General features: G+C 35.5%; 1 protein-coding gene across 2 annotated transcripts in view; it reads left to right on the plus strand.

Moving 5' to 3' along the window:
• Positions 1 to 27166, plus strand: part of ANAPC4 (anaphase promoting complex subunit 4) — a 44061-nt gene that overhangs the window by 2509 nt on the left and 14386 nt on the right. For both annotated transcript variants that reach the window (XM_072620394.1, XM_072620393.1), the window contains exons 3-18: positions 2022 to 2127; positions 6901 to 7033; positions 8208 to 8282; positions 8416 to 8442; positions 8531 to 8575; positions 9488 to 9572; positions 10450 to 10560; positions 15169 to 15252; positions 15918 to 16004; positions 16545 to 16609; positions 16756 to 16798; positions 17183 to 17259; positions 17893 to 17993; positions 18071 to 18122; positions 20178 to 20233; positions 23543 to 23589. In XM_072620394.1, coding sequence (XP_072476495.1) covers positions 2022 to 2127; positions 6901 to 7033; positions 8208 to 8282; positions 8416 to 8442; positions 8531 to 8575; positions 9488 to 9572; positions 10450 to 10560; positions 15169 to 15252; positions 15918 to 16004; positions 16545 to 16609; positions 16756 to 16798; positions 17183 to 17259; positions 17893 to 17993; positions 18071 to 18122; positions 20178 to 20233; positions 23543 to 23589 — 1194 coding nt within the window. The remainder of the gene's footprint in view (positions 1 to 2021; positions 2128 to 6900; positions 7034 to 8207; positions 8283 to 8415; positions 8443 to 8530; positions 8576 to 9487; positions 9573 to 10449; positions 10561 to 15168; positions 15253 to 15917; positions 16005 to 16544; positions 16610 to 16755; positions 16799 to 17182; positions 17260 to 17892; positions 17994 to 18070; positions 18123 to 20177; positions 20234 to 23542; positions 23590 to 27166) is intronic.

Raw genomic sequence — 27166 nt, forward strand, 5'->3', positions numbered from 1 at the left:
ATTCATCACATCCAAAACTCACTATCCTTTTCCCCAAACCCATCCCTCTTCCTGATGTCTTAGTTTTTGTCAAAGACATCATCATTCTTTCAGTCTTCCAGGTTTACAGCCTTGACCTTTCATAACCTTACCCCCACCTATTTTTCCACCCACATGGTACATTACTTCTGGGATCTAGCCAGACTGGCCTTCCTCTCTGTTCTTTACACGTGATACTCCATATCCAATCTCCATACCTTTGCACTAGCTGTCCGCAATGACTGCGATGCACTTACTCCTCATTTCTACCTCACAGAATTCTTTTCTTCAAAATGCAGTTTAAATACCACTTTCAGCATGAAGCTTTTTTTAATCCACTCAACAGCTAATGCCATTTCTCTCAAACTACCTTGTAGTTAATTACTTTTTTTATTTATTCTCTTTATATTTATTCTTTTTTATACTTAAATATATCCATGTTGTCAGATTATAAATGCTATAGGAGTAGGGATTATTTCATTTATTGTGTTTGTGTCCCTAGTACCATGCCTGGTCTATAGTAGGTGCTTAACAAATGCTTGTTGATTGATTGTTACTTGTTAGGGTCCTAGTATCCTATGCCCTAGTTCTTAAATGATCAACTTTTAGAGGCTAACATTAAAGTATAAAAACTTCCTTTAGATTGAACCCTAACTAGTACAAGCCTAAATTGTCAAGATTGTTAGTAAAGAAGCAATTACTAAAAGAGCAGGGATCTGATTTTCTAGAGCAGGGGTTATTAACCTCAGTTCAGTGAACTTTAAAAAATATTTTGATAACTACATTTCAATATAATTGGTTTCCTTTGTAATCTTATGTGTTTTATTCATTTAAAAACATTATTCTAAGAAGGTTCTATAGGTTTCATCAGACGGCCGAATAGGTCCTTCAAGCAAACCTGATTAAGAATTGCTTTTATATAGTTACCATACTCAAGGATATGTAGTGTTGTCAGGTTTTCCCAAAATGTACTGATTTTCCTGTCATAAAATAATTTGGGTTACTAATATTTATTTCTACAAAAGCTCCTATCTGAAGTGCTGCCAGAATTAAGATTTATTGGAACAGGTGTTTGAGGAAAGCAATGTACTCTGTCTACCTCAAACTAAGGCCATCTGCTGCCAACCTTCTTTTGTAAAACTGAAATTGCCTTTTTAAAAATTTTCCAGGGTATTTTTTAATTTTTAAATGATTCTTGATGCACTAATATTTCTTCAGGGAGTCTTGTTTTTGTTAATGAGTCACCAACAAAACCACCTTATGTTGCTTATACATTGAAGCATATGTAATTATTCTGCACACTAAAATTGCTAAAAAACTTTAAATTTCAGTTCTGCTAGATGTAGTGTTAATTGTCATGGACTGAAAAGAGGAATATTTATATTCCTTTGCATACCCAACACTAATATTGGAGCACATTTACGTTTATGATATTAATTGTTGGCCTTCTAGTGACATAAAAAGGTTAGATAATTTTTTGGGTGCATAATTAAATTCTACTTTCTCTTCTCTTCAGTTTTTTAACATATATTTTTTACAGTTCTTTCAGACAGTACTATCTGTGAATAACTATGGGTTCTATCCATAGCTAGTAGATGACTTAGAAAATAGGAATTTTAATTTTTATAACTGGCTTGCTTTAATAAGCTCAAGTTCTATCTTATGCAGAGATTTTTCCTAGTGTAGCCCTCTTGCTACAACTACTTTCTCTTTGAGATTACTTATTCTCTAGTCTGTATGTAAATTGCATGTATATAGCTACTAACATGTTACTCTCCCATTAGAGTGTGAGCATCTTGAGGTCAGAAGCAGTGTTTTTGCCTTTCTTTACATGCCTAACATTAATCACAGTACCTGGCAAATAGTAAGCACTTAAAAAATGCTTAGTGACTGACTGGGTTTATATTTTTTTATTATTTAAAATTACCCATCTTAAGAATCTGTTTTATACATGTAAAGTAGGAAACTTTTAAAAAATATCTGACATTTTGTCTATTTTTCAGGTTTTACTTCATCGACTAGCAAACTTTCAGCGGGTTTGGAGTTTGCCACCAAATGAAAATACTGGAAAAGAAGTGACATCTTTGGCTTGGAGACCAGATGGAAAAAGTAATGATAGTACTATTGTAGAAATCTTTATTATCACAGAAGGGAGTTTTGGCAGAAACTTTATTCCGAGAAAGAATTTTATGCTCATACTATGTGCTAGAGTTCTTAAATATTGCTTATTTGATTATTTTTTAAAAAGCTGAGACTTCATGAAATTTTAATAAATTCTTTCTGCAAAGATGTTGCTGAAATGAAATGTAATTGAACATATGCAGATGTTTTCTTTATCTTTTCTTTTTGTACTTGGCCTTGCAGTTTCTTGTATTTAGTTTGTTTGCTTGACGTTCCCTAGCCTGCTTTCTCAGTTCTTTTGGACTTTATGGTATTTAGTAATTATGTGGCACATAAATCTCTACACCTTTGTAAGTACATCCAGCTTACCTTGTTTCATTTCTTTCCTCCCCCAAAAATCCACATTGTGGTTTGGGGGTAGCCCTGGGTTGTTGCAGCCTGTGTCACTGGAGCACTTGCACTGGCTGGTTCTGCCAAATTGGAAAGACTTCACATGTGTCCCTAAAGATGATGTGTCTGCTGTTAGAGAACCCACAGAAGATCCTTGGCTGGAGGAGATAGCCATTGTCTGTTGAAATAACCATCTGTTTGTCCATGCTAATTCTGTGAAGAACTTGACACCATCCTTCAAACCAAGTCAACGTTTACTTTGACATTTGATGATTTCAGTTTGGAAGTGGGCACAAGGAAGATCTTAAAAACTATTAAATAATGTTTGTGATTAAGAAATGAGAAAAGTCCAAGACTTTGTAGACTTCTTGGAGACCTCATGCCTACAAATCCTAATTACTTTCTTCAAGAAGAATTGGAAGACACTGGGAAGGTCAAACACTAAGCAAAACAAAAGAGAAATTAATTGTATTTTAACAATCAGTTTCTGATGTGGGGCTTATTTCTGAGTTAGCTACCTATGTAGAGTTGGGTCTTGGATTGCTTAGCATAAAGGTCCAAAAACCAAGTCAGGAGAAAAGATGAAGATGTGAAAGAGATAATGTATATAGTTGCAGCAGCTTTAACTTGATCTATTTAAATAAGCCATTGGCTTTGAAAAATAGGAGATGGACAAAAGTAATGATATTGTCTTCTTGCCACCATTATGAATTTGACTGTTACAAAATAATTGCTATATGGGAGATGACAAAAAAGCATAAAATCAAAAACACTTGATCTCATTGCTTAGCAAGAGATGGCAGACAAGGGCAGCTGCAGTTTGGAATATAATCTCATTTACTGAAAATTGTATGGAAGAGTGAAAGAAGATTACAAGTATATTAGGTCACAAAACTAAAGGCAGTGGAAGAGAAAAAGCCTGGTGAAAGCTAATAATCAGTTAAGCCAAAATATGAGAGCATTCATAGTGGGAGACCTCAAATACATGAAAGAGACTGGGTATCTATAGAAATCTGCTCTTATAATTGATCTGACAGTAGAACCATTGCATTTGGATGCCCTCCCTCTCCCCTCCAATGCCCAATAGGCTACATGGAGTAGTGGTAAGAGGGAGCAAGAAAATAAAGTTGGGAAGAGCAAATTGTGCCTGTTGAAGTGAGTCTGTGCAGCAGGAGTCTGGTGGAATTGGCCCATTTCTCACAAAAGGCACTTCAGTTACCTCGGCTGAAATCACAAAGAGAGATTTTCTAAAAAGAGTGAAGAAAGATCTCATAAGTATTTTAACAAAAAATGTAAGTGAGAAGATGTCAGTAATTATTTACCTGCCTACACTTTTTCATGTCCATAAAATATGAGAATGGTACAGGCATGAATTAACTGTAGAATAGTAGTGACTGGCATCTTTATAGGTCTCTAAAGTATGCAAAGTCCTTTATAGAAACATTGTCACTTGGTGAACACAGGTCAGTGAGGCAAGTTCTGCAGTTATTACTGTCCTGTTTCATAGATGATGGAACTGAGACTCAGGAAGGTTCAGGGTCACACAAGTCGGACATGTCAGGAGGATTCAGACTGATATCTTTCCTGACTCTGGCACTTTTTCTGTTGCACTCTGCAGCAACTCCAAGAGTTTCCTGTTGCTTCTTGGATCAAGTATAAACTCTTTGCTTTTAAGGACCTATACAGCCTGGCCCTCAACTTATCTTTCCAGTCTCAATGGACATTATACCCCTTCCCACACTCCATGATCCAGCGAGACTGGCCTTTTCTTTGTTCCTCATACATGGTGCTCTCATCTCCTTTGTTGATGCCTTTGTGGTGGCCATTTTTGAAGTAAGGCCATCTTCCTTACCTCTGCTTCAGAGTCCCTTTTTTCCTTTAAGATGCTACCAAGATATCTTCTGCATGGAACTTTTCTTTATACTTCAACTACTAGTGGCCTTTGTCCCAAACAACCTTGCATTTAATTACTTTGTACTTATGTACTTTATGCTGTGTATATCCATATAACTCCTTATTTTCTTCCCTGTGAGAATATGAACTCCTTATTGAGTAGAGATTAGGGGTTTTTTATACTTGTTTTCCCAGTACCTGACACATGGTGCCTGACCCATAGTAGGCATCTAATAAATACTTGTTGATTGAGTAGTATGAATGAATGAATGAATGAATGTATAAGGTCAAAGCCTCTTCCCTTCACCTCCCTCTTATGTATGTGTTGATGATAAAGCTACTAAAAACTTCTTTGATAGATGAAACTATAGTGATAATTTGTTCAACAATGTTTTTAACTATGTTTAGGAAGGCATAACGTGTGTATGTGTGTATGTGTGTGTGTGTGTGTGTGTGTGTGTGTGTGTGTATGTATATGTGTGTGTGTGTGTGTGTGAAAGAGAGAAACCGAGAGAGAGACAGAGAGAGATTAAAAGTCCAAATGGAAGGGATATTTCCTTTTTTGTTCCATATAGGTATTGAGGTTTGACAGTTGCTTGTTTGTCAGTTACATTATGCTGATTGTTTTCAGCCCTGAACAGTACTACAGGACTTCAACAGTGATATCTATAACTACTCAAATGAAATTAGGTTAAAAAACCATATTGGAAAAAAAGCAAATGAATAATCTGGAAAATTATGACATGCAGCAGCTCCTTGTTTTAGTCCATTGGCATATAGATCTTGATACGGAAATTCAGATAGACTGTGAATTCAGCACATAATTGAATAGGATGAGAGTGAACTGTATAGCATTTGGGAAATTGCATAGAGCTTATAATAATCACAGTCTGCTCCATGTTACCAAAGCAAATCTTCCAGTTTTCTCTAGTGATATTATATGACTACAGATTCTGGAATATAGTAGTCTTGTAAGAATAAAGTTAAGGGTAATCAGAAAAGCAAGATGGAAAGACATAATACAGGTGCAAGTGTACTGCAGTGTGTTTATTACCAGCAGTGATTTAAATGGGAGCAGTTCCATAAAGAATGTCATCAAGGACATTTGTGGTCAGAGAAGGTTCATTTGTTGTATAGTGGGAAAATAGAAGTATGTTGGACAGATCCTCTGGAGGATTCATATAAGATATTAATAAGAATCACAGGATGAGAAGGCATGGATAAATGGCAGAGTAGCTACACTGATGAGAGCAAATACATTCAAACACCAAAGAATATCTCTAATTTTTGTAATTGATGAAAAATAAAAATTACATCATTAGTATCACTTAATATATTAGTGGTTAGGGTTTTCCCTTGTCCCTTTGCACACATAATTTCAGGGATTTTGTTCAGCTGCATTTTATTTGTACAGTGTCCTTGTCTTAGGAAAGAACCATAGTGAAGTTAACATGTACTGTTAAATCAAAAAGTTTCATTAATCAGTAAATGAATATCAGACATCTACTGTGTACGACAGTGTACCAAGTGCTAGGGAAACAAAGGCTTATTGTGAAAGATCACACATTAAGGGTTGATTAAATAATGAGCAATAGGTTATCACTAAAAAATTAAATATAAGTGTCTCTGTCAAATAAAAGCTATTTGAGAGTTATTTCAAGTAGTTTGTTTTTAGGAAGGAGAGGCAGGAATTTACCAGGACCTTGTACAGATTTATACATTAGTAAATACTGGATGACATTAACTGAGTCCATATTTGAAATTCAGTGAAATAATTTGATGTATTAAAAATATTTTTTTTTTAGCGAGCCATTCAGAGACTCCACACTGTAAAATTTAATTGTTGTCAAAGAGGAATGTACTTCTGATTCCCATGTTTTCATTTGGTAAAGAAACATAAAGTGTAGAAAAAGTATTAAAAACTAGACAGATCAAATTATTTCTTCTAGGTTTGTTTATAGATTCCACTATATCTTGGTGACAAAGAGCAGTCACACAGCAATATATTATTGTTGTTTATCTGTTAAATGCTTTGTGCCAGATGACACGCGTAGTTTCTAATCTAGGAACTTGTATTATGTCAGATGTTTGATATTGTGTATGGGAAAGTATTGGATCTCAAGTGAAAGTTCTAGATATAAAAGTATATAAAATACATATGTTAATACTGTATATGAAAGTGTAGAGGTCCACTTTTAAACTAATTTATATAAATCCTTTATGGACTTTTTTTTCCTTTAAAAATTTCTCAACAGTTTAACATTGCATTAGTAAGTATTATCATAAGGTAGAATTCTTAACTCTGATGATAGCTATAATGAAGATTTGTTTTAAATAGACAAAATAAAACAGTAGCAAATTAAAACATTAACTCTTCAGGATTTTTGAGCCTGAATTCACTTTACTGAGTTGTTTTTTGATATGGTTACATTTTTTATGTGAATCACCTAGTATTTGATCATTTTTTTTTTCTTGTAGTTTTGGCCTTTGGTCTTGCTGACACCAAGAAAATTATTTTATGTGATGTTGAAAAACCTGAAAGCTTGCACTCTTTTTCTGTGGATACACCTATTACTTACATGCATTGGATGGAAGTAACTGAAGAAAGCAGGTAGGTCAAGAAATTTTAAAGTCTGCATTAATTCAAAGTACATGTCAAAGGTAACTTTAAATGTAGCTTAGTAGTACTCTTGGGGTCATCTTTCTCCTCAACTTTACCAAAATAGGTTGCTTTTGTATAATACTCTACTAAATTCCTTTCTTAAGAATTGTGTACATATGTGTGTGTGTGTATGTACATACACACATATACATATGTATATAAAACCGATCATCTCTAAATCATGAAAGAAATTAAAATTACTTTTTAAAATGCAGTATTAGCTATTCTTAACAAGTAATTCTTGTAAATTATTATTTCCAAGTAATTAGGAGTTTATTGTATTTCATTGATTTTTAAATTTTTTTTAATAAAACCCATTACTTCACTAGTGATGATTCATATATCAATTTATGAATATCATGCTGAGGATCCAAAGGCTTTCAGGACTACTTTGTGGAACTGCTTGTTGAGGCATTAGTTTGGAAGTTTGTGTGTAAACCACAGAACTGACCACTGAGCTGGCATAATTATATCTGTGTGCTTTAAAACAAACCTTGCTGTGTAGAGCTATGACATGGACTCTTAGATGAGCATTTACAATTCCTGAACTATAATTTCACATCCCTAATAACAATTTTGTGACCCTAGCTAAGTCATTTACTTCTGTTTTTTAATTTATAAAATGGATACATTTGTCCCTTGCAAGACAAAATCTGTTTATAAGTAAGAAAAATTCTTAATATATTTTTTTGTTATATTAAATTATCCCTTCTCATGGAAATGCTGTTTAGTTGTTGTAAAACTCGTTGCTTAACCTTACCTATTTTACCTAAATCTTTGTGTCATGTTAATTTTGCCCAAATCAATTTTACAGTGATTTTTTTTTTAATAACATAAATAGTAGCTATAGATGTTTAGAGCTTGGGTAATATTTCATTTTTACTGTGTAGCATTTATTTTGAACTGAGCACTGAGAACATTACATGTTTCTCAGTGGAGAAAAGGTATGAATATTTTATTCTTAATTTATACTGAATATGATGGCAAGATTTTTATTTTAAGTGCAAGACCTGATTGCTGTTAACTTTGTGTAGTTCTCTTTCTTTGAATGATTAAAATATTTTTAAATTTAAAAAAGCAGTCATATTTTCAGTGTTTTAGAACATTCTTTTTTTTCCTCTAGTGTTTTAACCTCCTTTTATAATGCTGAGGATGAGTCAAACCTGCTCCTGCCTAAACTACCTGCATTGCCGAAAAAGTAAGTATTGAAGCTGGGCAGCTTTGCACTAGCTGTAATTTTCTTATTCACTTGAAATGTCACTAACCGTGGTGTGAAAGCATCTTGTTCAGTTTTTTGTTTAAAGTATTTTCCAATTTGTGTTCTTCTTCAGCTATAGCACCACTGCAAAAATCTTTAGGTAAGGAAGAGTCTTTGGTATTTTTTCAAGTAAGAGAATTATTGTTTAGTATGAAAATTGAGTTGTAACAATTATTTTCATATTTTAGTGAAGAAAAGTCAGATGAAATTATGAAGCTCTTGGGTGATGTCAGGTAAATTTTCTTGGAAATACCTATGATGCAAGTATGAGTTTCTTATATTTAAAAATTGAACTTAAATTTGAAAATTAAAACAATTTGAGGAGAAAGTCTTAAATGGAAAATCTTATGTGTTTTCTCAGTTGTTTTGCTCACCTTAATCATTCTTTTAATATCTATCACTTAATTTTTTTCTATGGCCTTTCATTTTGTCAATTTTAAAAATAAGTTTGTAACATCCCTTTCGTGTTTTCTTCAAGAGAAAAAAATTTTAATGGAGTAAAGAAGTAAAAAATGCTATTTTATCTTTGAATTTTAGAGTTGGCAGTTGCTTTGCATTTTTAAAATCTTCAGGCCCCTTCAAATATTCTTACTGTTGAGATGGAGGCAGCATGTGGTATATAGAGGAAAGGGCTAGGGAAATGGTATGGACAAATCAGTCAGCCTTCCTAAACCTCGTTTACTTATCTGTAAAACGTGGGAGAATAATAGTTGTGGTAACTACTTTGCAGGTTGTTTTGAGAATTCAAAAAGCTAATGTATGCAAAGTGCTTTGTAAATCTTAAAATGTCAGTGTTATCATAGTAGAGCTGTGATGATGGGAAATCATTACAAATGGGAAAAAGCACAGTATTGGGGCTTTAATTGTCACTTTTGCTGTTATTATTTGCCTCCAGCCCAGTTTCTTCCTGGTAGCAGGCCTTGCTAATTTGCACAGTTGAGTTTTTGTAGTGCTTTTGAAAACTCTAGGCATGTTTAGCCGAATTTGACCAACAAATCAGTAGACTTGTTTTAGTTTATCACTTTCCACTGCAGGAGAGCCTTAATATGTAGATTATATAGTAGTAGTCATTTAGAGCTGAGTTTTAGAACTTGATTATTTCTGTTGTTGATTGGTCCTCAGCTTGTTGCCTTACTTTTAATTAGGCTTAATGCTCTTGTCCTTGGAGGAAACTCTGGGTTCATTGAGATCTATGCTTATGGAATGTACAAAATTGCTACTGTTACAGGGGTAAGTTTTTCTTTTTTCTTTTCCCTACAGTTTCTTTTTAAATGTTGCAGCTAATTGGTTTATGAGAGAAGAGTCAAACACTAACTTTTTTCATTTCTGGTGATTGAAATTACTATTCCTTAAATGCTAAATGTATGTTTTTTCTGAAAGGAATGAGAAATACTTTCTCATAATCTTATGAATTCCTGAAATTTGGAATTTAGGGATTTCACTTATAATTCATGCCAAGTGTATAAGTAAGAGATAAGATACCCATAAAGGGCAGGAGCTATTAGTTGCTAATGGAATTAAAGGGAACCTTTAAAAAAAAGATTGATATGCTTGAAGTGGCTTTAAGCTTTATGAACTCACTTTTTTTTTTGGCCCATCTATGGAGAATAAAAGCTAGAACTTGTGGTTAAAATACAGCTAAGCTAAATTTATCAAATTAGTTTTCTTTTGCTTCCTACCACCAGAGCTAATTGCTTAGCACTGAACTTGCTCCCTAAGTTCAGATTTCCTCCTGTACCTTCTGGGGAGAGAGGGAAGAATTGGTGAAAGTTGAGGTGCCGATTTTCTGCTGATTTCAGTTGTGGAAACTGACTTTGACTTGAGTAACCAAAGGGGAGGGGAGAATATACAGAGAAATATAGATCATCCCTGAATTGAGTCTATAAATGGACAGGTAGGTTTGACACTCCAGTATCCACAACAGAGGGGAAGGCAAAAACCTGAACAGTAGAGATTTAGGTTACCTGAGCTGTTCTGTTTTCTAGGTTTTATGTAAGTTTTTTGTCTCATATTATACACAAAGATAAAGTAATGCATTAATATTAAAAATGTTATTTGAGTAAAATGAACAAATAAAATTTGTGACTGTAATCATTTACTTTTTCAGGTTTCAGGTTCCTGTCTTGGCTTATGCTTATCAAGTGACTTGAAATCATTGTCAGTTATTACAGAGACAGGAGATCCTACCAGTATTACATCAGAAATTTCATATTTTCAGGTAAGTAAAGCTAAATTTCAGAGCAATGTAAAATGCAGTCTATTTCTTGTAGAATGCTATTCACACTTGTTGATTGCAATGGCTGAGAACCATTTTGATGATCTATAGCATAATAATATTAATAGCTGAGAATTATAGAGCTCTTTAAGACTTGCAAAGTTTTTTGCATATTTTATCATGTTTGAGCTTTACATGACTCTGAGATAGGTACAAAAGATGGTGTTATCATCTTCACTTTACAGATGAGGAACTTGAGTCTCAGAGAAAAATGACTTGCCCATAGTCACACAGTGAAAACAATTTGCCCACACACGTCTGTCAGAGACAGAATTTGAATCCAGACCTTCTTCCTTGATGATAAAATTGGTACATAGCCACTATTCCATGCTTCTATTTCTTTCATTAAAGAAACATTAACACTCTTTTAGAATTCCCACATCTTTTGTAGGTAAAATACCATTATGGGAACTGTCATTTCAACAGAGAAACCATATATTAGAATTGCTTCTGTGTCCTGGAGCATGACCCATAGAAATAGCAGCATTGTTGGTCTGATTTTGATGAATTCTGTATATACCAAATAATCTTATATTTTGAGTCTTTACTGTGGTGACTATGTAATAGAAATACCCAGTAATTTTAAAACTGAGACTAAAAAAAAAAATAAAGCTTGATTATTTTTTATTTGCTTTAGGTGTGGGTAAGGGGGTGTGCAGGTAATAAAGCCTTAGTTAAATACCTAGTATTTGCCAGGCACTGTACTAAGTGCTTTACAAATATCTCATTTGATAGGATAGGAGAACTGAGCTATGACAAAGCTGAATTGTTTATATTTCAGTAATCCTACCATTAACTAGAAATTTCCTTGCCTCAAATATGGACCTACCTGATCAGATGTCCACATAAATTCCCAAACTATCCGCAGAAAGAAAACACTTGAAAAGATCCAGTGAGTGGTACATCTTCCCAACAGCTTCCTTCAGTTTAGCAGATACAGTTTGTAGGACAGTGTGCTATATATAAGCTGGAGAAGATGGAAACATCAGATGAAACACAATCCTTGCTTTCATGGATCTTACAATTAAAAAGATATTACTATAAAAAAATACAAAGTGTTAGAGAGGTACATGGTGCTATGTGTAGTCAGAGATATGTATTTTGATGACTTCTTTGTGTATTTTTTTAATGAATCATCTGTGTGAATTTGTAATCGTTTTAGGTAACTATTCCCAGTAGTCTTCTGAAATAGGTTGTTACAATTATTTTAATTTTATATATAAGAATTATGATCTGGGAGGGAGCCTAGATGGCGGAGTAGAAAGACGCACATACACATAGCTCCAAACCCACAACCCACAGAACGGCTAGAGGGGACCAACTCACGGTGAATTCTGCACCCAGAGGCCATGGAATATTGGAGCGAGGGAGATTTCTGTTCCGGAGAGACCTGCAAACCTCTCGCGGGGGTCCTTCGCGCTGCGGACTGGGCGCCGGGACTGGGAGCAGAGGGCACCCCTGCAGCGGCCGCGACACCGTGAGGAAAAGATCCGAGCGGGCTACGGGGACGGGATCCCCAGCGGCCACGCGGGTCCCTCCACCCACAGAGGGACCTGCAAACCTCTCGCAAAAGGTCCGTCGCACTTGCAGATGCGGAGCCCAGCCCAGACCTGCGTCGGCCGTGGCTCTGAGAGGTACAGATCCGAGCAGGCTTCAGGAACGGGATCTCCAGTGGCGGCACAAGCCCCTCCACCCACAGGTGACGGGGGTCGGTGAGAGAGTCTCTTTGGCAGGTCGAGAGGGGAGTGGGGTGCCCCCATGGCTCGGGCCCCCCCGGGAGATAGAAGCTGAGAGGCAGGGCGGGAGCCTGGATCCATTGTGGAAGGTCTGTACATAAACCCCCTGAGGGAACTGAGCCTGAGAGGCGGCCCTGCCCTGACCTCACCACCTGAACTTAATTCTCACACTGAATAGCAGCCCTGCCCCCGCCAAAAGCCCTAAGGCGGGAAGCAGCATTTGAATCTCAGTCCCCAAACGCTGGCTGGGAGGACCAGGAGGCGAGGTGGGTGTGAGGAGAATATTCAGAGGTCAAGTCACTGGCTGGGGAGAATGCCCAGAAAAGGGAAAAGAGATAAAACTATTGAAGGCTACTTTCTTGGAGAACAGACATTTCCTCCCTTCCTTTCTGATGAGGAAGAACAATGCTTACCATCAGGCAAAGACACAGAAATCAAGGATTCTGTGTCCCATCCCACCCAATGGGCTCAGGCCATGGAAGAGCTCAAAAAGAATTTTGAAAATCAACTTAGAGAGGTGGAGGAAAAACTGGGAAGAGAAATGAGAGGGATGAAAGAAAAGCATGAAAAGCAGATCAGCTCCCTGCTAAAGGAGAACCAAAAAAATGTTGAAGAAATTAACACCTTGAAAACTAGCCTAACTCAATTGGCAAAAGAGGTTCAAAAAGCCAATGAAGAGAAGAATGCTTTCAAAAGCAGAATCAGCCAAATGGAAAAGGAGATTCAAAAGCTCACTGAAGAAAATAGTTCTTTCAAAACTAGAATGGCACAGATGGACGCTAAGGACTTTGTGAGAAAGACAGATATCACAGAACATAGCGAGAAGATTGGAAAAATGGAAGATAATGTGAAATATCTTATTGGAAAAACAACTGACCTGGAAAATAGATTCAGGAGAGACAATGTAAAAATTCTGGGACTACCTGAAAACCATGATCAAAAGAAGAGCCTAGACATCATCTTCCATGAAATTATCCAGGAAAACTGCCCTGAGATTCTAGAACCAGAGGGCAAAATAAATATTCAAGGAATCCACAGAACACCGCATGAAAGAGATCCAAAAAGAGAAACTCCTAGGAACATTGTGGCCAAATTCCAGAATTCCCAGGTGAAAGAGAAAATATTGCAAGCAGCTAGAAAGAAACAATTCAAATATTGTAGAAATACAATCAGGATAACACAAGATCTAGCACCCTCTACATTAAGGGATAGAAGGGCATGGAATAGGATATTCCAGAAGTCAAAGGAACTAGGACTAAAACCAAGAATCACCTACCCAGCAAAACTGAGTATAATACTTCAGGAGAAAAAATGGTCTTTCAATGAAATAGAGGATTTTCAAATTTTCTTGATGAAAAGACCAGAGCTGAAAAGAAAATTTGACTTTCAAACACAAGAATGAAGAGAACCATGAAAAGGTGAACAGCAAAGAGAAGTCATAAGGGACTTACTAAAGTTGAACTGTTTACATTCCTACATGGAAAGACAATATTTGTAACTCTTGAAACATTTCAGTATCTGGGTACTGGGTGGGAGTACACACACACACATGCACACACGCACACATACATAGAGACAGAGTGCACAGAGTGAATTGAAGAGGATGGGATCATATCTTAAAAGAAAAAAATGAAATCAAGCAGTGAGAGAGAAATATTGAGAGGAGAAAGGGAGAAATTGAATGAGGCAAATTATCTCTCATAAAAGAGGCAAGCAAAGGACTTACTAGTGGAGAGATAAAGAGGGGAGGCGAGAGAAAAACATGAGGTCTACTCTCATCACATTCCACTAAAGGAAAGAATAAAATGCACACTCATTTTGATAGGAAAACCTATCTCACAATACAGGAGAGTGGGGGACAAGGGCACAAGCAGGGTAGGGGGGAGGATAGAGGGGAGGGCATGGGGAGGAGAATGCAATCCACGGTCGACACTCATGGGGAGGGAAAGGATCATAAGGGAATAGAAGTAATGGGGGACAGGATAGGATGGAGGGAAATATAGTTAGTCCTATACAACACAACTAGTATGGAAATCATTTGCAAAACTACACAGATTTGGCCTATATTGAATTGCCTGTCTTCCAAAGGGAAGGGGTGGAGAGGGAGGGAGCTAAAGAAGTTGGAACTCAAAGTGTTAGGATCAACTGTAATGTTCTTACCTCTAGGAAATAAGAAATACAGGTTAAGGGGTAAAGAAAGCTATCTGGCCCTACAGGACAAAAGAGAAGACGGAGACAAGGGCAGAGAGGGAGGATAGAAGAGAGAGCAGATTGGTCACAGGGGCAATTAGAATGCTTGGGTTTGGGGGGGGGGGGATAAAAGGGGAGAAAATTTGTAACCCAAAATTTTGTGAAAATAAATGTTAAAAGTTAAATAAAAAAAAAAAAGAATTATGATCTGGAGGAGGTGACTGCTTGCCCAGTAGATTAGAAAACCCTAAGATTTGCATTCCTTTGCTTAGCACTGGAATAATTGTGTTTTTAAAGCCAATATATTGTTTAAAACTGTTTCTAAAATATTCCTTTGTAGATTGTGACAAAATCATTGTATTTTGTAATTAGAAAAGGACTTCATATGATGTGTATATGAGTGTGTATTGCTTAATGTTGGCAAAAACAAGTCATCTGTTGACACTTCTAAAAATGCTGTGAGATTTGAAGTAGGAGATTTTGGTCACTAAATTGTTAAGTGGTCTATATTTCTTGCAGAATTCTGTTTCTCCTTGGACACATCTTTTGATAGTAATTTAGCTTTAAATAAAGTTTAAAAGTAAACATCTGGTTTTCACTACGTTTCATCTGTTGTTCTTTGCAGCTTGATACTAGCCTGTTGTCTACTTACTTACCGGAAGTTACTCGGATGGCCAGAAAGTTTACTCATATTTCAACTCTTTTGCAGGTATTTAAAGCTTGTTTTATACAACTCTTAAGTTGTTCACTTCTTCAGTTCCTAGCATACCAAGTGCATAAACTTTCACTTCTTAAGGTTCCTTAACACTGTCATAATTTATGTTAGAGTCACTTTGTATCAGTCTAAGGAATGGAAAATTTATTGGTGCTTTGTAAAGAAAAATGAGCATTTTTGATAGTTCAAATACCAGTTTTATAATTTTTAAAGTTTAATTTGGAAAACATCTTATAGAATGTTGTCAATTATACACCATCTCATTTGCCTAATTCTAAATGACAGTGCACTTTTAGAGGTCATTGTCTAATCTAAAGTTCCATTTTAAAAGTCCAGTTTATATTAGCCTACATGATTTGACCAAGCACTCATTTTGGCTATTAGTATAATCTGAAATATGCTTGTAGAAAATTGTAAATAATGATATTTCAGTAAAATTTTATCCATATCTTCAATAGAACAGTCTTTGAAAAATATCTTGAAACTGGCTATTATTTTTGTTTTTATCTTTTTCCTATGAGGCTCAAAACTAAATTCACTAGAAGATAAATTTCAGATTATTATGAGTCAGATAACTATAAAAAAATTTCTAATTAACATCTTAGGTTAAAATATTTTGCATTGCTTTAATTGTTTTATTTTGCCTTTTTCATCAATAGTATATAAGGTTATCGTTGACATGCATGTGTGAAGCCTGGGAAGAAATATTGATGCAGATGGATTCTCGTCTTACCAAATTCGTACAGGTATTATTCCTGAAGCCCCCAATTGAAAAGTTAAAGGATGAATTAAATTCCTTACTTATTTTTAGCTCATGTCTCAGGCATTTCAGAAAACTCATAAATGCAGCAATATTAGCTTAAGAGTAGTAATTTTTCAGTTTGATCTAATTTCTCAAGTAACTTTAAAAATAGAAGAATTTATCCTATAAAATGTCATTCATGCTTTCCACTTTGACGTAGTTATATGAAATGATTGGTTTATTTGTTGTGAGGATGATGTGATCATCTGAGGAAATCTGGCAGAGAGGATTATTGGATAGGGATCAAGACGATAGATCAGGTAGTCATATAAAATAAGAAAACAACTTGGAGGTGTGAATGTTATAATAATTAGTTCCCTCTTAGTCACTGATATTGTAGTGACTTAACTTAAATATGAATTTTTAGTGAAGGCTTAGTGATGGTGTAGGAATTGTGTTCCTCTGAATAAATATGTTTACAGTTCTAAATATTTAATTTCTTGGTAAAATAAAAATAATTATCACAGTAATATTTGTCTGCTAGGAAAAGAACACAACAACTTCAGTGCAGGATGAATTCATGCAGCTGCTATTATGGGGGAAAGCAAGGTAATTGGATAATTTTTAATTTGTACATTAAATGTATATTATCCTTTCATGGAGTTTGTGTACCTTGGGTTTCAAAAATGTGATGGAGAAAAAGGTTTTAAATAGGGAAAAATTATTAAAATTCTGTTTTTTGTTTTTAATTTTAGCCTTGAACTTCAATCCCTCTTAATGAACCAGTTAACAGTAAAGGTACAGTTAATAATACAATATGTGAGTTTGTGTTTTAAAATGGCTGTGAATTTCAAAAAATAGGAATTGGATCTCTGCTTTCATTGGTATAGGGAACTCCCAGATGGGGAGATCCCCTTCTATCACTGTTAGTCAGCACCTTACAAGCATAGTCTCAGTGTTGTCTGGAGCCCTGAAAGGTTTTTTGGTTTGCCAGAGGTCACAGAGGCAATTTATACGTCAAAGGTGAAACTTGAATCCAGGTCATCTGGGCTTTAAGGTCAACACTTTATCCATTATGCCACACTACCTCTTGTAAATGTAAAGCATACATTTTATTGCTTCCTTTAAAGAGACATATCTTCTCTTAGGTGCATGCTAAATTATTTCTCTTCTCTTAATTAGGGCTTAAAAAAGCTTGGCCAGTCTATAGAGTCTTCATACTCCAGCATACAAAAATTGGTCATAAGTCATCTGCAGAGGTATGATAATTTTGAATACTTTAGCATTATAGCTGTTGAAATTGACTTAACTAGAGGTTTATCACCTAGTGACTACTGTCCCTTCATGGCTCCAAACTTTTACATCTTTTCGAGCTGATCATCTTGGTTAATCAAACATTGAACTGGATATAGGAGTAGAATTTAAAGAACCAATGGCTGAGTCCATCTATCACCTCTACACTGTTTTCTCCACCACATGTAGATTGATTCTTTTTCTTTCCCACCTGTTTTTAACAGATTTGGAAATGGTCTTGTTGCTCTGCCTTGAGGAACTGAAATCAGGAAGTAATGTTGAATTTAAGATTTGAACTATGGAAAACCTAACACAAGATCTTAATAGTTCAGGGCTTTTTAATTTTAGATTTAAATACAATGATTGTTTTATAATATCAGGATAGGTTATTGTGATGTAAGTTGGATTGTATTTTAATGAGGACAGAATGATGCATTTATCTTCTTAGGGGTATCTTAGAAAATAAAACTCAAATTAAACTTTCTGTAAATTTCTAGTCTGAAAAATTGTAAATTTTTAGGCTACGTATTTAGTACCCATGATGATGGTAGGTAGTGATGGTAATAATTGAGAAATTATATTTTCTTTTACTTTGACAGTGGCTCTGAGGCCTTATTGTACCATTTGAGTGAATTGAAAGGAATGGCTTCTTGGAAACAAAAATATGAACCTCTTGGACTAGATGCCACTGGAATTGAAGGTAGTCAGTTTATTTCTCAGTAGATTACATTAAAGTTGCTTTTGCTTATAAGTAAAATCCTGTCTTTTTTTCCATAGATGCTATTACTTCTGTGGGTTCTTTCATATTAAAGGCAAATGAACTTCTTCAGTAAGTATCAGAAATGTATGACAGTTTTTGTTTTTCCTCCTAATAATACAACTTAAACAATAAGATCTCAATCTAATTTATTTTTTGAAGAAGAAAAAAATAAGAAAGCCAAAGGAAAAAGATCACTTTTTTCCTAAAAGTGGAGAAATGTTATTTTGTTTTAACAGCCTAAGTGCAAATTTCTTGCGGTCAGTCAGTAAATATTAGTTGAGTGAAGATAATTTCGTCAATTTTTACATTTTAAGTCCTCTTTCCTCTGAGGTAATCACAGCCTAGTACTTTTATTCCTTCTTACAGATAGAACAATTGAGGCAATAAAAGTTAAATAGTTCAAAGTCGCTTAGCCAAAGGTGCTAACTGCTACAGGTTACACTTATACTCAGTAGTTTAGAGACAGCATCTAATTGAAGAGGGAGAGAGGCAGTGAAACTAAATATTGACTAATATTTAATATTAAAAGTGGGAAAAAAATCTTGGCATATCTGTTGAATGCAAACTCATTATTAGTCTATAGTGTGATGTTGCTGAAAAAAATAACTAATGTGAACTTGGGTCTCTAACTCATTTGTTTATTATCTGTTACATGCAGCGATAGCGGTAGTGTGATGTGGGACATAAATTGTTGGACTTGGAGTGTGCAGGACCTCGGTTAAAATCCTTCTATCACTTCCTAAATGTGTTACTGTGAGCAAGTCATTCGTTTACCTCGTAAAACGAGTGAGGCTGGATGGGATGACCTTTCTCCGCTGGTGTGTTACTCTGTAGATTCTGAATCACAGCTCTAGAGCTGGAAGAGATATGGAAGTCATCCCGTCCAGCCTCACTCATTTCACAGATGAGAACAGTGAGACTCAGAGGTTAAATGATTTGCCCAAGATTGCACAGGTAGTAAAGTGCAAGTCCTAGGAACTTGCCTGAGGGGGGAAAAGGTAAATGACTTGCTCATAGTAACACATTTAGGAAGTGATACTGTGCTGTAATTAGTTCAGAGGAAAGGAGATGCTTTGTGAAACTTTGTTGAGTTAAATACATGGGATTCCTGAGTGGAATGGATAATTAGGGTTAGATGACCTTCATCATCTCTTCCAGTTCTTAGGCTGTGGTGGTTTAGTGTGACATTCCTGAACTTCATAGAAGTGATAAGAATTTCTTTTCCTTTGAAATAGTAGTGGTATGATCATGTTGGTGCTGATAAATGTTGCTTAGGAACCTAAAATAAGTCACCTAATAATTTCTTACTTCAGATTTCTTACTGTATACAATAGATCAATGATACTAATCTAATCTCCCTAGGAGTATTATTTGATTTAATGTTTGCAAAGGACTTTGGGATTTGGAGAGGATAAGTGTAATATAAGTGTTATATTTTTTACTTTTAATAATGATCTTAACATTTATAAGCTTAAATGACTCCTACTTTTGTATCCAGAAAGGGATTTAAGCAAAATGAAAATTGCTTTACAGAACTTATTTTTAGTTTAATCTGTAGATAACAGGGAAATTCACTTTTTGTAATCCTAGTAGTACTTGTGAAGATCAGAAATTATGTTCTAAAAATATTGTCCTTTGAGACCACAGGAATTGCCACAGTAGAAATTTCACAATAATGATTTTTTCTTGGTGTTGATGGTTTTTCTTTATACTGACCAGTGAGCATATTTTTGTGTTGTGAGGATAATGCTGAAAACAGTTTTTCTGATTTCCTTTATTTGCAAAGTTAGAAAAGGATTTCACACTTTACTTAATACTTGAAAAGAATGTTGTATTTTGTGGCAAGTTTTCTTAGAACCAGGTGGAATCTGAATTGTTTGCCTTGATGTTAAAATGGAAATGAATTTGCTCTTTTGGAATATAATTTTTGGATTTGTTAGGTTTATGAATTTTGTCCTTAAAATTCTAATTGTCATGTAGTTAATTAAGATGAAATATATAGCAATGAGACTTATTCACACTAACTTTAGACATAAATTCTATCTCACTGTAAGTAAAAAAGTAAGGGAAATCAGCTACCCAAAATAAATTTTATTACTAACCCTTTCTATTTTGTTTGTTTAGAGTTATAGATAGTAGTATGAAAAACTTCAAAGCATTTTTCCGGTGGCTGTATGTAGGTAAGATTATCTGAATATTTCTTTCTACTTGTTTTAATTCTTTCAGTTCTTGACGGATAAGGGTAATAACTTAATTCTAGAGTCACTCTACTAAAATAATTTACTTGTATTTTTTCAACTGAGAGTAAATAATAAATAATAATAAACACTCATATTTAACTTTAACTTATATTTTAAAAATCTGTCTCCTCTATACTTTCACAACACTTATTACATACCTCACTCATTTTGACACTTCCCCTTATCACAAGTTCAGACCCAAGAGAACACACACATATTTATTCATAACATAATTACATGTATTTATAATATATATTTATATTGCATATCTATTTGCACATGTATACACACACATATACACATGTGTAAATAATACATATGCTTATGTCATCTCTTATATTTTTTTTTTAAATCCTCTAATTTTTTTTATATATGGTCGTCCTATTTTGTTTCCATTTTCTTTGCCAGAGAGAATGATGTTTGGATAGGAATGAACAGGACAAAAATGGCTAATAGAGATTAGTAGGGGAAACAGGCAGCTACCCTGCATGAGCTAGTAACCAGATCCAGATGAACTCTTTCCTGGAATACTGAAAACTGGGAGATTTAATTGCTGAGTTACTGTCATTGGCATTTGAAAGATCATTGAGAATGGAGAAATGCTACAGTATTGAAGGGCAAATTTGTTTGAATTTTCTAAAGAAGGAAGAGAATGAAGCCTGAAAACTACAGACCAGTAAGACTGAGACCACTATGACTTAGAGTCTAGTAAGTGGTAATCTCAGAAAGCCTCAAGAATCAATATGACAGGCTTGGTTTTGTTTTTGCTTTTTTTGGACAGAGCCACTAGATGGGCAGGTCAGGGGAATGTTTACACATGGATTTAGCAAGGCACATGGCAGAGACTCATACTGTCAAATGACAAGAGATGTGAGAGAGATACAATGATGTAGTTTGTTGGGTTCAGAGCTAGTTTGATGACAAGACCCACAGTACCCAGTGTCAACTGCATTCTGATTGCATTTATGCTTCATGAGTCTGTACATGGTCCCCTTGACTAGTGAGCATGTTTGTGAGCTACTTAGGGAGAGGTGTAAATGACATCTTTATCAGCTTACTGGGAGGGATAAGTAACATATTGGATAATAGTTTCAGATCCAAAAATATGTCAACAGACTAGAATATTGGGCCAAATATATTAAGGTAAAATTTAATGAGCATAGATGTAAGATCTCATGTATTCAGTTTAGGGGACAGAGTCAAACCACTTTGAGAGTGTTCTGTTCAGTTTGGGTGGTACTTTTTAGGAAAGGCTGTGATCCTCTAAACAGTATACACTGGCAAGCAGAAAGGGGAAGAGCCTCAATTTATACTGTATGAAAGTTGATTGAAGGAATGAGGAAATGCTTAGCCTAGAGAAGGGATGATTTGGGGAGACCTGAGGGTTGTCTTACTGTCTTTAATGTCATGTTCAAGAAGGATTAGACTGGCAGTGGATAGAAGTTGCAAAGAAGTAAACTTAGGCTTGCTATTAGAAAAAGCTTTGTAACTTCCTCCAGCGGGCTCCCCTAGTATATGAGGGTTCTACCTGCTGGAGTGAGGCAAAGCAAAGGCAGGATCACTACTTGTCAAGTTATCTGTGGAAGGACTGATTTTTTGGGTATAGGTTGGATAAAGATAGCCTCTGAGACCCTTCCAACTCTGAGAGTCTGGGTATATTAATTATTCACTGTTAAAATTCTGAAATACAAAAAGAAAAAGTGATAACCTTATATGCAGTAATGTTCAAAACTTTCATTTTTAGTGAAGCCCCAAACCCATAAAGATAGCATTTATAACTTTTTACCTGATGGCTTTGCTTTGTTCCCAAAACAGATATTAGCCATTTAAGCTTCATTTGTCTCCTACTGTGAAGCTTCCTGGTTGATTCCATCTAGTCCTAGAAGGAAACATTTTCTCAGTTAAGTGACTCATCCATGCTCTCATAGTCAGTGTGTATCAGAGGGATAATTTAAATTCATCTTTTCCTGACTCCAGTGCTGGCATCTAGCCACTATACCCCAGTGCCTGACTGCATTTTACAGTAGTAATAGGCTATTTCTTCCTCCAAATTCCTGTTCTGCTGCCTTATTGTACCATGAAGGTGAGCCTGGGTTCTGGAGTGCTGAGCCTGCAGTGCATGAGTAGAACGTGTCAAACTGAAAAGGCTTTGATGGTAAGCCCAGCAACGGACTTGGCCTTTTGAGTAAGGATCGGTGTAGTTAGTCATGAAGGGGTTTAGAACCTGAAGTTTGGCCACTAAATGATGAATATTGATTGGTTACCATTTACTAAAGTGTAGTTCACAATCTCTGTTGGTTGAGGAATTACACTCTGATTAAATAAAAGATTATTGAAGTGACAGCTTTTTATACTTTTTCTTCATTGAAAGTCTTAGCTAACAAGAAGGAAAGTTTATGATGAATCTTCATCATAGTTTCATATGGGGAAAGAGAGTAAACAAGAGGATAAGAGGCTTGGGTCCTAGTTGAGTGTCTGCCACTAATTTGTGGTTTGACATTGGGCTAGTCGCTGAAGTGGGCTAGTCTGTGAAATGAGGAAGTTGAAGCAGATTCTTTCTTAAGTCTCATCCAGCACTGAGAAACCTTAAATGATGATTTGTAATAACCGTTGTGTTGGGCGTTGCACAAAGGACATTTTCTAAGGTAATATCTAAAGGTGGATGTAAAGAGTCTGTGACATATAAGCACCTCTTAAAATATTAACTACATTTAAGTGAATCATTTATATATAATAGTGGAAATGTTTTTGGTGATGGATTGAAAAATTTGAAAAAATAATGCCTTACAGAGAACAGAGCTTTGTGGAGAAAGTCTGATAGATGAGGCTTCTCTAGCTAAGAGACAGAAGCTGTTGTAAAAATGGACATCATCATCATCATCACAGAAACTAGCATTTATATAGAGCTTTTTCATTTGAACAAAGGAAGACATAGCATTCAGAATGGAAAAATAGGTAAAAAGTGAGTGATATTTGTCTGAATGGAATAAAAGGATTGAACAGAATGAAGAAAGAGGTAGGTCAGGGCATCTTTGAATTGGGGATGAAGAATTTAATCCTAATTTATAGTGTCTAATCCCTGAAGGAAAGTATTTCTTCCTGAGACATAAATGTGGGATGTTGTGTTCTAGAAGATACTCTTTTGAAAGAAAAAATGTGTTCCATGAAAATGTTTACACTAAATTTCTTCTTATTACTAAATGTTTCTGTATTTTTCATTGAAAGATAATTTTAACTTTATGTTTCCAGCAATGTTGAGAATGTCCGAAGACCATGTGCTTCCAGAACTGAACAAGGTAGTGTATTTTCCTAAAGCAGATAATTGTGATGATTTAGAAGGCCCAGCCACCTGGCAATCCAAGCAGTATTACATAACTAATGTAGAAATGCAGTATGTCAAATACTTATTTCATAGCAGACATTGTATAAATATATTATTAAAACTTTGTCTAAAAGAAAATCCCTGCAAGATATATATTCTGTCCCAAAAGAGATTTAAGATTGATATGGTTTGTCAAACTAAACTCCTGTTTGCAAAGTGTATTATAATAATCATTGAATTCTAGACATTTATGCTTTAGTAATTCAAAGGATTCATGATCAAGTCATTGTGAATGATCCTTTCCATGGTGCTGATCACAGCCCATTCATGCCTTTTTAATGTCATTCATTTCTTATACATGTCCTTCCATGAGTCCTCTGTAGACAATCTACCCATTACACTGGAGGCCTTTCAGCAGTTGTAGCACTTGAGATGTTCATCTGTTATCCCTTTCTTTTACTGTGCAAGACAGCACAAAGTAAACGCAGGATGCGCAAATTTGGGATATCCACCCCAAATATTCACACGGACTGTCTATGCCTAACTTGTGGTAGAGCATTCCGAGCTCCTATTGGTCTGATCAGCCACAGTCGGATTCACTTTATTATGGTGATGTCGTTTTGGTCCTCTTCAAAGACGAAGGACAACAACCAACCAACTGTATGATTAATCCTTTCTTTTTTCTGATCATGCATTTCCTGAGTGCTATCTTTAACACTATTTGTTGCATGTTAGTCATCATTGGCAATATGCCACAGCCTTCATACATCTCTGTTTTCCCTTTGCGTCACCAGCAATTTTGATTTTTCAGAAATTGTAGGATTCTACTGCCATAGCCATGTAACATCACTGACAGAGCACTGGTGTTTTTAAAAATTGCTTTTCATGTTAAGAGCATCCTGAACTCTTTGAAGACTCTTTGTTAGTCAGTAAACATCTACGAAGTACCTACTATATGCCAAATCCTGTGCTAAGCACTTCACAGTTTTCCAAATATAATCCAGTTTACTTTTTTCTTCAATTCTGTGTCCAGTTCATTGGCTCTCTGCAGTGCTTGTCTAAGATATATATACAGTTGTGGTAACTCAATGTGCTGCCAATCCAGCTGCTTGCCAGAATCTCACCAGTAGGCATTTTTAGTAATTTGGTTTTCTCTTTGTGGATTGTCAGGCTTATCTCTTTAGAGTCATTGTGAATCTTCTTAACATAATTATTTTGTGGACTGATGTAGCAAGCACAATGTCATTTGGAGCATATCCTGATCTCTACGGAATATCTCTACCATTTGGACTTTAGGATACTCTTTGGCAATGGTATGATGAGCATGTATTTCACTTTTGTACCTCATTTGATATTAATAATCAGAGAAGCTCTGGATAAAGTTATCTCTTTTGTTGTTTCTCAGTGAATTTTGTGCGATCTTAACATATGCATAGGATGCACTTTGTTGAAAGAAAACATTTAAATCTTCATTTTGCTCTACTGAATTTGTTTTTATAATCAAACAAGATGATCTTATAATCTCTGTAATTTTTAATCAGATCAATGAAGATATAATCTGCTGTAAAATGTTTTGTAAAAATTTGATTGTTTCTACTCATTTTTCTCAAATGTACTTTCCATTCTTATATAGATCATTCTTATCTCAGATCATTTCACCGCAGACACTTGACACTTGCCAGCTGTGTGATCTTGGGCAAGTCCCTTAACCCCAATTGCCTCATCCTGGGTCATCTCCAGTCATCCTGATGAATATCTGGTCACTGGATTCAGATGGCTCTGGAGGAGAAGTGAGGGTGGTGACCTGCACAGCCCTGCCTCACTCAAAACAAAGTCAAGTGCAAGTCATGTCATTATTTCTCTGATGGTGTGGTCTTCTTCGGCAACGACACACACACACACACACACACACGTCACTTTTATAAAGATTAGAAATGAAAAAGTAGTCATTTAGGTCGATAGAATAATGATAGTAATTTTAGTGGTAGTAGTTGTAATAGTAGTTGTAGCTGAAATTTATAGTTCTTGATATCCTCTTGATCACCTTTTTTTTTTTTGTAATAAAACCATTTTTATTTTTTTTTAATCATTTGGCATTTACTTTTTAAGTTGGTGCAGTGCAAAAGAGTAGTAGATTGGGAGCCATTGGATCAGAGTTTGAATCCCAGTTTAGCCACTTGTGTGATCTTGGACAAGTCACAATCCCTTTGTCTCAGCCTTCTCATCTGCAGAATAATAGATTTAGACTAATTGATCTCTAATTAATTGGTTAAAAAGTACATTGGAACCTAGCCACTAATTATTAGCATCTTTTATATTTAAAGAAAATGAAGCAACAAAAATGTGGCAGAACTGAAATTTAAACTAACCAGACTGTTCGACCTCCACGACCCTCTAGTTCTAAATTTATGGATCTTTGAGTTTGAGAATCAACCCCTTAATCCTGTATAAGATCCAGGACAGACCTCTATTGTATTTACTTTGTTTAGCCCAACTATACAGCTTTGTTTTCTTTTGTGTCATTTCTGTTTATTAATGTAATTAATATAAGGGGGCTATGGTGTTAAAAGTCCAAATGTCATTCCACTGTCATTGAAGATAAAAATAGCTTCTATTATGGCAGTGCTGTCATATCTTTTCCCTTTTATATTTCTTTGTTGTTCTTCTAGTTTTACCTATAAAAGTTCTTAATAGTCTGTCTTGGTTGGAGCTTATGCCAAGCTTTCTGTTGACTAATTTGCCCTCCTACAACTCTTTCTTTTATTTTGGAGGGAATGTTGCCCATAATTTGTACTCTTTAACATTTTTCAAATAAGCTTGTGTTCCAGATTGGTATTTCTTTTGTCTCCTGTACGGCCTAATTGCCGTGGGCTGCCCGGGTCATCTTACCTATACTCAGGACTTCAGGGGCCAGCTGGATAAATGTAATGAGAGAAGAGACCTCCAGAGTCAAACAGAAGTGTAGGCTTTATTCCTGATCTTAGCTACATATCAGCATGCAGGACGAGCTCTTCCCTAGGAGAAAGGAACCACACCCCCCAGGCTTTCCTGTCCCCATTTAAGCTTTTCCAACCGCATAGTTCTCTCGTGGACATCGTGCATGCTCTCAGCCCCTTAGCTAATTAACAAAAAGGTATGCTCAGACCACAGACCAATCTCAAGGGTGGGATGCTCTCCCCAGCAAGTTTCCACTGAGAAGAGGTGGAAAAATGAGATAGCTCTGTGTCTCACTCCTCAATTCCCAGCTGTTTCCTGAGGGGCCTCGTGAGAGCTCAAAATCAAGAAGCCCTCACCTTTACCTGCCCGAGACTGTTCACGTGAGAACTGAGCTTGCACCCCAACAGTCTCCCTTACTTCTTTTTGTGTACCATATTTCTTTTGTCTACCATACTTCTTGGCTTAGAAAAGAGTTTAAGTCTTAGGCTTTCTCTTGGCTCTTTGACCAAGTTATTACAGTTGCCTGGACTTCAGTAGAAAGTAAAAATAATTCATGTCAATTTCTTTTTCTTTGTCGATTTCTAATTTTTTATTATCAGGTTAAGTTAGAATGT

This window comes from Notamacropus eugenii, chromosome 6 (genome assembly GCF_028372415.1).
Source record: "Notamacropus eugenii isolate mMacEug1 chromosome 6, mMacEug1.pri_v2, whole genome shotgun sequence".
Classification (NCBI taxonomy): domain Eukaryota; kingdom Metazoa; phylum Chordata; class Mammalia; order Diprotodontia; family Macropodidae; genus Notamacropus; species Notamacropus eugenii.